The 12,537-nt window shown below is 49.7% G+C and overlaps 1 protein-coding gene across 2 annotated transcripts in view; it reads right to left on the reverse strand.

Moving 5' to 3' along the window:
- B4GALT1 (beta-1,4-galactosyltransferase 1) overlaps positions 1–11,656 on the reverse strand; it is a 50,393-nt gene extending 38,737 nt beyond the window's left edge. For both annotated transcript variants that reach the window (XM_069476512.1, XM_069476511.1), the window contains exon 1: positions 11,093–11,656. In XM_069476512.1, the coding sequence (XP_069332613.1) occupies positions 11,093–11,504 (412 nt within the window). In that variant the 5' untranslated portion in view covers positions 11,505–11,656. The remainder of the gene's footprint in view (positions 1–11,092) is intronic.
- Positions 11,657–12,537: the final 881 nt, after the last annotated feature.

The raw sequence follows: 12,537 nt of genomic DNA on the forward strand, positions 1-12,537 counted from the left end.
TCGAAACCACATACATTCTCGCCTCCGGAGATCCCACCAAGCATTCCATGCTCCTTCTTCCAGCTCTTCTTCCTAACCACTCAGCTGTTTGTGGTCTATAATGTCCTCTCCCCAGAATACTGACAAAAAATATCCACCTGAAGAAGGGAAGACTGTGGGCAGCCACAAAGTCCTGGCATACCTGATGCATAGCAACACATACTCCAGGTTCCCAGTGTTGGGGGATAGAGGCCTTCTTATTGTGGTTTGGGGTAGGTCTGTTCACATAGGCCAGGACACAATTTCCACTAGACACTGGCTTTGGGGTACACCCTGTCCCTAAACTGTGGTCACAGCTTCATACCTCTTCCTTCTCCTTCTCCTGACTCTGCCCCAGGACAGATGGAAAAACTGCATGTGGAAGAAATTTTACCATGTAGTCTACAGGCACTGATTATATATGCCTTCTGTGTCCAAGGGGATGAGGAGTTAGGCACTGATCAAAAGACATTCAGACTGCAATCCTAGCACTATGGGAGGCCGAGGCGGGAGGATCACTCGTGGTCAGGAGTTCGAGACCAGCCTGAGCAAGAGCGAGACCCCATGTCTACTAAAAATAGAAAGAAATGATTTGGACAGCTAAAAATACATATAGAAAAAAATTAGCCGGGCATGGTGGCACATGCCTGTAGTCCCAGCTACTCGGGAGACTGAGGCAGAAGGATTGCTTAAGCCCAGGAGTTTGAGGTTGCTGTGAGCTAGGCTGACGCCACGGCACTCTAGCCCAGGCAAAAGAACGAGACTCTGTCTCAAAAAAAAAGAAAAAAAAAAATTCAGAATACTTATATTATCATAGACCTTATCTCATTCAATCCTCTTGTCCACCCCTTGAGATAAGAAATCATCTCCCCATTTTACACAGTAAGAAAATTTTGCCATGGATCCCCAGGAACAATATGTACCAAAGCAGCTCTCACATGATTCAATGAACTCAAACTGCCCAGTTAAGTCACAACTCACTGCTGTGGAATGCAGTAGAAGAGAAGACACATGATATGGCTATAAGATAAAAGCAATGGCAGTCACAAGTTGAATGCCCCTCATCTACTGGATCAGTAAACTTTCTGTCACTGAAATCACTAGTTCTAATGTCATCTTGCCATTTATGCAATTCAGCAGACTTCTGAATCTACAAGTCTACAAAAGAGGCATGGAGGGTGGCTACATGGACAGAACTAGCAATTCACATTTGCACACTGAGCTATAGGATCAACTTATTTTAATCCAATATAATTTAAAAGCCTTTCTTCATTCAGGGCCTGTTTCTGGATCCCATAAGCCAGAGCTGTCAGATAGGAGTTCATCCACCTGGGTTAAATGAGCAGGCACCCAGACTAGCCCGTCAGAACCTAACATGGTTTCTATGGATGGCTACACACATCAACTGATCCACAGTTTTAGATTAACACCATTTTTAAGTCAGGATTTTAAAGCCAGGGTCTGCCCCCATTCTACAGGTTTGGCTCCACATATAAAGGAAGAAGGAAAGAAAGCTCTTACTTTGAATAAACCAACTCTGGCAAAGATAGGTGGAGTGTTGCAAGAGCCCCAGTAAGACTCCCTTCCTGGATACTGAGTGACTTTAGCAGGAACTGGCTGAGGCAATCACTTACAGGAAAAGCCTTCTGTCCAAAGAGGCCACACAGTGTCCCGTACAGGGAACTTTCTCTCTCTTTCTCTCTTTCTCATACACACACACACACACACACACACACACAGAGGCTGGGACTGCAAATATGAGGCTTCAGATAGATCTGACTGGCTCTTGGAATCCACATTCTTTAAAAGTTAGGAATTTCCAATCTGGAGCCTGTGACTGATTCCAAACCTCTTGGAAAGCAATGTGGCAATGTGAACCAGTGTTGTTAAGATGACCATATACTCTGGCCTAGAAATTCCTCTCCAGGAATTCATCCCAAGGAAATTACAGAAGGAAAGAGCCACACACTACAAAAATGTTCAGCTGAAGATTATCTTTGATAGTGAAACCTGGAATGGTGTCTACTAAGGGAATATCCATAAGGATACAAGACAGCTACAACAAAAGATAATTAAGATAATTATAAACAACAGAACAGTTTATAAGATAATGTTGGACAAAAACAGCTCAATATAAACAGTTTCATTCTATGATTGCAACAGAGTAAAACATGTATGCATTTGGAAAGTAATAGCAAGTTTTGTTATCAAGGGTAGGAGCAAGTTTTGTTACAATGGTAGATAGAATTTTTTTTAACATTTAATGTGTTAACCTTGTATCCTCAACTACAAAAAATAAGAAATCCTATAATGCAAAAGCCAAAATCTTCACAAATAACTATCGCTTCTATCAATAATAAGTAACATATATTTAGGGTTTATTCTGTGTTTAGGCACTGTTTTAAGCCCTTTCATGGCTACTACCTAAACTTCACACCTACAGGTAGACACTATTATTATCCCCATTTTACAGGTCAGAACACTGAGGCACACAGAGAGTAACAACTTTCCTAAACCAAACAGCTAGCCGTGTGATAGAAAGTAACTTCCTTGTGCCAATTCTAAGGGTCATCCACCTGCTAAAATCTTTATATCTGCTTAGACAGACATCGCAAAATCCTCAGTAGAAGCCTCATGGGTAAGTGGGTGGTGAGCTTCAAAAGGAATTTCAGAGGTCTTTCATGTTAAAAATATAACCAGGATTTTCCCCATCCACCAAACTAGAATCTAGGAGGTAGAGAAGGAAGGGGGCTAAAGACCAACAGGCTCAGCCCACTCAAATTTCAGAAAGACAACATGGACCAAAAAAGTCAGGACTTGCCTAAAATGAAGTAATCAATTAAGAATGAAGATCAGAACTTGGAATCCTCACACCAATGCCCTTAGTTTCCAAGTCTTGCTCTGACCCTTTGTAAACCATGAAATCCCTCTCTCTGTAGCTCTCTTCCCCTCTACCTGCCTCTCTGTGGTCCCTCAGTCCAGCTATCCACAGCCTCCCACTGTCTAGAATAGTCCCAACTGCACCATCTTCCCTCTCTTTGATCATCTTATGCTCTCTCTGCCTCCATTTCCTTCCTCTCCTGCCCTGCTGGTAACAGTGTGCAACAGCTGGAACGTCAGGTAGAGTGTTCTCCCTCTGTGACAGCAACTAGAGGAAATCACAGGCTACTTTCAGTAGACCCCTGCCCTTCCCAATAAGGGAGATTGTTCAAACATGCTCAGATGACTCAGGCTTCCTCTCTCTGACCACAAAATATTGCCAGTCTGTCCACTCTCTGGGGTTCCTTGAGAGCAGGGGTCAGTCCTGGTTCATGTCTAACTCCTGTACTTTGTACAGTGTGGTTACCCATAAAAGTTTGCTGAATGAGCAAATGAGTCCCTGTTCATTCTCTTTCCTGACTACGTATTCCTGGCCAGGCAGGGACTCTGCCCAGGGTGTCTGAAGTGCTCATCTGAATGCCAGGAACTACCTGACACCTCAATGCCAAGTCCCCGTGTTCCTATAATGCAAATACCAGCTTCCATAGACCCCCCTTAACTTGGAGTCCTATCCTTTTTTTTTTTCCCCAAGGTGGCGATGTCCTGCAACACCAACAACAGCTCTGTAGTTTCAGGATGTCAAAGGCAAAAGGACATTATGCAAAACAGGAAGAAACTTTGAAAGAAAAATTTAAAGGCATGTTTAGAATGCACACGTCATGGGGCCAAGCAATTATTGAACCTCCTGCCAAGGCCTCTCCCCATGACCTCTAGGCCCACGTGGTGGGGCAGGAAGGCCCCTGACCTCACACCATATTTATCACACTGCTGACATAATCCTGCCCCTTCCCTCAGTGCCTCACCCTAGCTCCCCAGCTCTGTGCCAAATGACCCCTGGCAGGCCAAACTGCCCCTCAGAAGAGACTTAATCTCCACTGAGGACATTCAGAAGGATGTAACTTCAAAATGCACTCCTTGGGAAGGGCCTGGTTCACTGGCCTGAGGCTTTCATCATCTAACTAACATATGTGAACAAGCTGTGACTGAGACCCAGGCTCTGCTGGTCTCTGAGGCTTCTCCCTAAAAGAATCCCTGCAAACCTAAAGGTGCTTATTTAACGGCCCCTGCCCAGATCTCAGGACTACATGGAGGCGAGGGAGCTGTGCTGTATGTTTCAGAATCTGATTTCCTAGCTTGTTTCCACCTTTCCGATGTGTCACATCTCAATGATGTCACCAGCACTGGGTTAGCTAGCTGGTGTTCACCCGGCACCATGGCCTGGAGCCACAGCAGTTCATGTAAGCCTAGCCCAGAGACTTGGCTGCTACGGAAACAAATGGAGAAGTCACTGAGACAGCATCACCCCCACTGATTCCGTTCACAACAGATTTCTGCTCAGCCAGATCCTAAGAGCCTGTCCTGTAGCCTGGCCCTCTGCCCCTGCCCCAGGCACTTCCTGGATCTAGTTTCCTTTTTAATCAGAATTTTAGACACACCATTTAGCAATAACCAATACTCATCTGCCAGCACTAAGCAAATCTGTAATTTCCAGTGGGTCTATCCCTTTGTAAGACTGGCTTAAAAACCTAGCCTTTCTCAAAAAGCATTCACCCCTTTTCTTCCTTTTTAGAAAGCTCTCCTACAGAAACCATCCAAAACGTACATAAACCCCTCCCCATATGCACAAGCCTCACCATACCACTAAGAAAAAAACGAAAACTAAATATGTACGTGTCCGGGTTCAGCAACAGTTGAATGATAAAGAAAGTTACGACATATTCAGCTGACAGGATATGATACTGCCTTTGTGATTTTTAAAGATATAGGAGCAAGTATGTGACAGAATCTTAAGTGGAAAATGTTGAACACCTGGCTATCTATGTGAATCTATATCAATCTATCCACCCATCTATAAAGACATCAGCAATATACTTAAACCTATACAAGACAGAGACTAATAGGAAATATGCCAACATGTTTCTTTTAGGTAATAGGAATATGGGTGTGCTTTTCTATCGCTTTCAACTTTTCAAATTGTTTTCAATGACCCTGCATTATGTTTTACAAAAGGGAGGAAGAGATTATCCTATTTCAAAAAAAAGGTAAAAGCAAACACCGGCAGCCCTAGCCCCAGCATCCCCGTGAGGCAAACCATTCTCTCTTTCTGTCTGGGCTTTGTGAGGGGCTTTGGAGAGGCAGCAGGGGGGACAGAGAAGCAGCTACATAACACACCCAGACCAGACATTAAAATCACTGCCAAAGAATTCAGCAGCAGCCAATTATATAGCCCTTGGCCTTCATTTGTGTAGGGAAGGGGCGGGCTGAGGCCAAGCTGGAAAGTGGAACCTGAAACACTGAGTGTGACTCACCCCTCTGTCTTCTAAGGACGAATCCCTTTAGGACACGTTCACACAGCCAGCTCCCAGCAAAACCCCGTCCCCCACCTCCAAGCCCCACACTTTAATGTGGAGGCCTCTGACTTTTAGAACAGAATCCTGAGGTCTTTCCTCAAGCTAGTGACTACCTCGCCTCACCTCACCCCGCTTAGGCCCTGATAAACACAGACAGACACACACCCCACCCCCACCCCGCAGGTCTTTATAATCACAGCCTGTAGTCTGGCTCCCAGGAATCCTCACCAAGTTTAGGGACCCAAGGGACTCCATGGAGATCACTGAGTCCAATCCCATGCCTTGTTAACCCCTAGGAGTCGGGGTCTGGCTGGCTGGCCTTTATAGTGACCTCACTCATTGTCCAGAGACCACACCAGACTGTGCCAAAGTCAAATAAAAAATTGTCACAGTGCCAGGCCCTCAAAGGATTTAAGCTGCAAGGGCAGAACATTTGTCATAAGACAACTGGACTCCTGCTCCACTGGATAAGAAAAACTGGAATTTCCAGGTGGAGGTGGATTCAAGCAGAATTCCAGTCTCTGCTTCTTGGCAGGAGCAGGCAGGGAACAAGGTACGGTAGGCAATGGGTAAGCAGGCAGTGGAGAAATCAGCAGGTTTGACTAAAGTAGAACTAGGCCCTTTTTCTCTCTCTCTCTCTCTCTCTCTCTCTCTCTCGCGCGCGCGCGCGCAGCCCAGCTGAGCCTGAGGGCCCTATTCCCAAAGTGTAGATGGTCCCCAGGGTGGAATCTGTGGAAGGACTCAGACGGTCTTGGCATTAACTGCCTCATCATTCCCAACCCATAAATTAGCCTAGTCCCATCCTAGAAATCCCTACCCTGCTGCTACCCAAAGACCATAATACCCAGGCATATGGCTGTTGATGTCTCATTAAAATCTTCATAAAGCAGCAAGTTAAAGATTACCCAGCAGAGCTAATTACGTAGCTTCAGAAATTAGAGGAAAATTTTCACACAGATAAAACCAGGACTGGAGAACTTTAATATCAACTTTGGGTTTTTAAAAGAAGAAAGGACAGGAGGGAGGGGAGTGATAGGCAGAGGCAAAGGGATAAATAAACACACACACACACACACACACACACTCTTTGATTTCCTCAGTTCACATCAGCACTGTTTAATTATGCCTCCCTTGCCTAACTTGTGAGTCTCTAAAGAAAAGGCATTTTGTCTTCTTTGTAGTTCTAGTGCCCAGCATAGTCCAGGTACATTGCTGGAAGTAAATGAATGAGGTTACCAGATGCCTTTAGCCATCAAGGACATCCATACAAGACAACCATACAAGACTTTTCAGAAGGACCCACAGACATACCTCACAGGGATCTTTTCCTAAAACTCTAAGCCCCATCAGGTCACCCCTGAACTTCTATACTAAGTGTCTACTGGGTAATGACCTCAGGGAAAAGCATGGGATGGTTCTGTCCTTTGAAGCTATGGTTCTAAGAAGCTGCAGTTTTGAGTCCAATCCTACTTGGCCCTTACTCCTCACGCCCCAGGGAGCTTCCACTGGGTTCATCAGAAGCCCTACTGCAGAAGGAGGAGGCTCCTGCACTTGCTTGGAGTCTGGTATGAACTACAACAGGCAGGGATCACTTCCACCCCCATCAGGCCATGGAAGAAATCAAGCCAGATAGCTATGGAGGGTATTTCTCAATCGCAGACTGTTAGACAAGGAGTATCTGCGTGTTATGTCAATAAATTATTTTCCCTGGAAAAAAACAACAGGACAAATTGGTTTAAAGGACTAGTTACCTAAGCCTAAGGCTTCAAGATCTGGACACAGATGAGGCTTCCTCCCTGAACCTTCCCCAACCCCCAGGATGAAGCTCCACCCCAAGCCAGAAGGTGATGAGGCTCCAGCACTCATCCCCAAAGGGGCAAGAGGGTGCCCTTTCCCAAGCCTCTATGTACACTCTGTCCTGGGCAGCCTGCTGCTGTCCACGTGTGTGCACATGGGGGAGGGGAGGCAGCATGCTAGAAAAGAAACACCTGAGCACCAAGAACCCAGCAGAGACCTACAAGTGCTAGGGCACAAACCTTGGCAAAGGCTCAGCTGACAGCCCTCATAAAAACCAGGGAAATTGGCCCAGGGACAAGTGCTCCCCATGTACCCTGGCTACCTGTAGCTGCTGTTTGCTGGCCCAGGTGCCCAGTGAAAAGGATCTCCTCAAAGTATAGCTGGGCAAGAGGGGCCTCTAAGGTTTAAGCAGTCCAGTACTCATTCCGCCCCCAGGCCAGCCAGCCCTGGCCTCCCCTGACTAGTGCAGTCTGATGTACTGCCCACCTCCCCCACCCCGCCCCTTTCCAGACTGGCAGTGCTACAGCCAGTCAAGTCCTGTTGAGCTGCTGCCAAATCTGAGCAGAGATAAACATTCCAGAAGAAGAAATGCAAGGCCACTGTTCCTCCCATCTCAGGCAAACACCCAGGTGGCAAGAAAAGAGAGCCTCAACTGTAGGGTCAGTGGAGTGGAAGCTGCATGGCCCCCTGAGGATCTGAGACAGAGTCAGGGAAAGAGGACAGCACCTACAGCCCTAAACTAGCTGGGAGAACTGCCTGGGGAATGCTGTAGGAACCCTCAGGAAAGGCCCACCAACCCCCTTCAGCACTCACTCCCGGAGGCCCCACACTAGCCCGTGGAGTTTGCCCTGGATGGGGACTACTGTGGTTCCAAATACTACAGTCTGCCCCAGGTCACACAGATAGCATAGACAGAGGTAGGATTCTAACCCACGTCTATTTGAAGTCTATTCTGAGGCTCTGACAGATCAAATAGTGGCCCATCAGAAGTCCAGTCTGGTGCCTTACCTCCTCCAGGAAAAGGCCTGTCCATACCTACCACCTATCAGCTGAGAGGGATCACAGCATCTGGCCCAGACCCCTGGACACCAGAAAGCAGAGCCAAGTCAGGGAAAGAAACTGCAAGTAGTGAAAAGGCCACAACTCTAAACCCCACGGATGCTTTCTCCTATCAACCTCAAAACCACCCCACAAGGGCTCTGGCTGACACCTGCCCATGAACAGATGGGCTCAACTCCCCTCACCCACACTCCCGGGGAGACTTTCAGCTTTCTCAAGGCAGGAACCTCCACTTGGAGAGCTGCACCCAACCATTCAAACTAAGGGCTCAACTAAAATGAGGAAAAGACCTCCACTCTCATTTCTGGAGTTGCCTCAGTAGCAGCCTAAGCATCATGGTCTCATACATGTCACATGAAGGCAGGCAAGCTAGAGAAAGCCCTCAGAAACCTTATCTCAGGAAGTCCTTTCAAGCAGCCAATTCAGAATCCATTTAGAAACACCAGGAACTGGTAACAAGCTGATACTAGCAACACTGTTACAAAACAAAACAAAGCAGAGCTATGGTCACCACCATGACTCTTATGCTTCAGAGAGACCCTATGCCTCAAATACCAATCTAATGAACTTTGGGGTACTTTTCTTTAACTTGCTAATTAATTTTTCTTTTTCTTCCTTTTTTTTTTTTTTTTTGAGACAGAGTCTCACTTGATTGCCCAGGCTAGAGTGTTGTGGCATCAGCCTAGCTCACAGCAACCTCAAACTCTTGGGCTTAAGCAATCCTCCTGCCTTAGCCTCCCAAGTATCTGGGACTACAGGCATGCGCCACCATGCCCAACCAATTTTTTCTATTTTTAGTAGGTCTCACTCTTGCTCAGGCTGGTCTCTAATTCCTGGGCTCAAGCAATCCTCCTGCCTAGGCCTCCCAGAGTGCTAGGATTACAGGCATGAGCCACCTCACCCTGCCTAATTTTTCTTTCTTTTTGTACAATGTCCGGGCAACAATTAAAAACAAAAGCAAAAACCCTGGCCTCTCTGTGGCCTGGGACTTGTGCTCTCTCTTCGCCCCTTCTCTCTGCTGTTCAGAGCCATCTCCATGGGAACTGGAACTTCAAGGTTCCAAGCAAATATTATTACTATATTATTGTTAACCATCATGTACCTAGTTCCTACTATGTACCACGTATTTACTGTACACAATCTCATTTATTCCTAAAAATAACCTATAAGGTAAACATCAACAACTTCATTTTACACATGAGACTCTAAGAAACTTTATAACGTGCCTGAAGTCAGACACTTAGCAGCAGGGCAAAGAGTTTATTATACTTTGTTTTATAGGACTCGTCTGCTTCCCAGACTAACCATCAAATAAATGCAAAGGAATTCAATTTTCTGCTTTTAAAAAAAATTCCCCCTCATTACCATAGTTCATGTCTGACCAATTCCAAGATGTCCCTCTCAAACTTGGTACGAAAATATTGAAGCAATTATTGCAGAAACCGAGCAAGAACAGGTAGGAAGGCCTGTTCTGCCAGGGCTCTGCAGGAAAGTGACAGAATTATTGGCAGGATGCCTGCCCGCCTGCCAGGGACCCTCACTCAGAACAATTCTCTAAAATCTAGCATTGGAGATGAGTGGCCACCTGTCTGGTAACCCTGGAGGCAACCTGCAGCTGCCTTGGGCCTGTGGGTTACAGCAGGGGTCCCTAACCTATGGTGAGCTGCATAATTATTTCATTATATATTACAATGTAATAATAATAGAAATAAAGTGCACAATAAATATAATGCACTTGAATCATCCTGAAACCATCTCCCCTTCCCCAGTCCGTGAAAAAAATTGTCTTCCATGAAAACCATCCTCGGTGCCAAAAAGGTTGGGGACCACTGGGTTACAGGGCAAGGAGCAATCCAGGTTAGGCTCAGCCTCCTGCAGTAAGGAATGCAAAACCCACCTACCCAAGCTCCCAGCCTACACTGAAACAGAGACTAGAGGCCAGGGTTCAGATCATCTGGACAGGATAACTGACACTTTGGCTGCTACTGGAAGTACCAGCATTGGGCACCCCATGTTGATTGGTTATACTTTAGCCCTCCAGCCCCCAGAGTACATATGCCCTCTGCCCCTAGGAGGACTCTGCTCACCTAGGTTGGGGAACCTACCCATACCCAGGGAGGAAGCTGGGGGAAAGGGCCCCAAGCCAGGGATCCACACAGAGGAGGAAATGAACACAATAGTGACAATTTACTGAGGGCTTATCCTCATTAATTAAACCCTTGTTTACATCACTTCATTTAATCTTCCAAAACAACCCCTTAAAACAGGTACCATTTATTATCTCCATTTACCATAAGAGAAAGCTGAAGTTGAGAGAGAAGTCACTTGCCCAAAGGCTCAAGAGAAAAGTTAATCCACTCTCAGGAGAGTGGCTCTATGGGAAGACTTGTGATCTGAGAGGTCAACCTCCTTCCCCACTGGGAGCCTCACTGTCAGTCCCCAATACGGGAGTGGGTTTACTTGAGGTCCCTACCAGAGTTAGCAGGACAAGACTGCTCTACGCCCTAAAACAGACCAAAACTCCAAAACTTCCTGAGCCTTGGGCCTGAGCAGGGAAGTCTCCAAGGCCTTCTCTGGTTTTGCGGCCAGAGGGGCCTGCGGGCTTCCCTATAGGCTCTCGGCCTCAAGCCTCCAACACGACTCTCAAGGGACTCACCTCCCAACCCTCTCTCCCATCCAGCCCAAAGCCTGTCTGGGATTAAGGTCTCTGATCCGGAAAAAAGAGGCTGCCTGTCGTGGAAGAGGGCATAGGAGAAGGTCCGGGGGACCCTGTCGGGGAAATCCGGGGGAGTCCCAGTCCTCGGACTGGCGACGACCCGAACCCTTACCGAGCAGCGGGGACTCCTCAGGGCAAGCGGGCAGAGACGACACTGTGGTGCGGGGCAGTGGGAGCGAAGTCAAGTTGCTCGCGGGGCCAGGGCCGGAGTCCGCACCGCGGCTGGAGTCACGACCCGGGTGCGGCTCTAAGGAGGCGCCTAAAGGAGGCGGCGGCCGGGCCCCTCCGGACCGGAGCTCCCTGGAGGACTGCCCGATGGCAGCGGCGCCGTTTGAGCCGCCCTGCAGCGGTGTGGGTACTCCCACCAGCTGGGGCAGGCGGCTCAGGTCGCGGCCGGCCAGGTAGTAGACGAGAGTGACGCCAAGGTGCAGCGCGCAGACGGCCACGAGCAGGCGGCAGGCCCGCTGCAGGGACGCGCCTGGCATCGCGGCGCTGCCGCCCAGGAGCGGCTCCCGAAGCCTCATCTTCCCGCCGCCGCTTTAAGAGGGGTGAGGGCTGCGGGAGGGGAGGGCGACCCGCCCGCGGGCCGCCGGCCAGGAGCTGCCTGACCACTGCGAGGAGGGGAGGGCCCGGGGGGAGGTAGGGGAGCGTGGCGCCAGTGGGCGGGCGGCCGAGCGCCGAGACTCCGGCCGGCCAGACCCGACAGCGACCAGAAGGGCGCCGGAGGCGCGGGCGGGGCCGGGGCGGGGCCGCCGGCGGGGGCGGGACCGGGACGGGGCTTTCTGGGCAAGAGGGGGAGGGCGGGGCCGCTGGGGCGCCGAGCCGAGGGGCGGGACCGTCTGTGGCGGGACGGAGCCGCGCGGGAGGCGGGAGGGTGGGCTGCGGGGGCGGAGTCGCTTCGAGGGGGCGCGGCGCGAGGCTCCAGGCTTGGCCCGCGGTGCAGCCCCGGGGTCTGACTGCGGCTGGGACGCCCAGCCTCGCACCGCCCTCTTCCTCCGGAGCCTTCGCCGTGGAGCCTCGATCGCTCCCGAGCCGCACCTCCTCCTCCTCCTCCTCCTCCTCCTCCTCCTCGCTGCCGTCGAGAGGCCGCGCCACTTCCTGGGGTGCACACGGACTGGGGTGCGGGCCTGGGCCTGCAGCGCGGCGGCGGAGAGCAAGCGGGTGGTTGTCTGGACGGCTTGGGAGGCGCGACGGCGTCCTCGCCAGTGGGCCTCGGTAGACCTAGGGGTGAGGAAGAGGGGCACAAAACGGTTGCCAGGAAACCGGCTTCCACGCCCGGCGAGGGGTGTGATGGTGGCAGAGGGATTCTCTGGGACGTTCGAAATCGCCTCCCTTAGCCCAGGTGAGCCCCGCTGCCAATGTGGGGGCCCTGCCAGAAGCCGTGGCTCACTGGGCATCCTGCGCGAAGAAAGTGCATGAGCTGCCATTTCTCTCATCTCACCGTCGTGTAGCCTGGGCTGGGGGACCTCAGAGACCAGCCAGCTTGGTTCTGGGGAGGGGGAGGTGCCTCTTCAACTGCAGCCCACCCTGTGAGGATACATGCTTTGAGGGGAAGGG

Source organism: Eulemur rufifrons, chromosome 7, assembly GCF_041146395.1.
Source record: "Eulemur rufifrons isolate Redbay chromosome 7, OSU_ERuf_1, whole genome shotgun sequence".
NCBI lineage: Eukaryota > Metazoa > Chordata > Mammalia > Primates > Lemuridae > Eulemur > Eulemur rufifrons.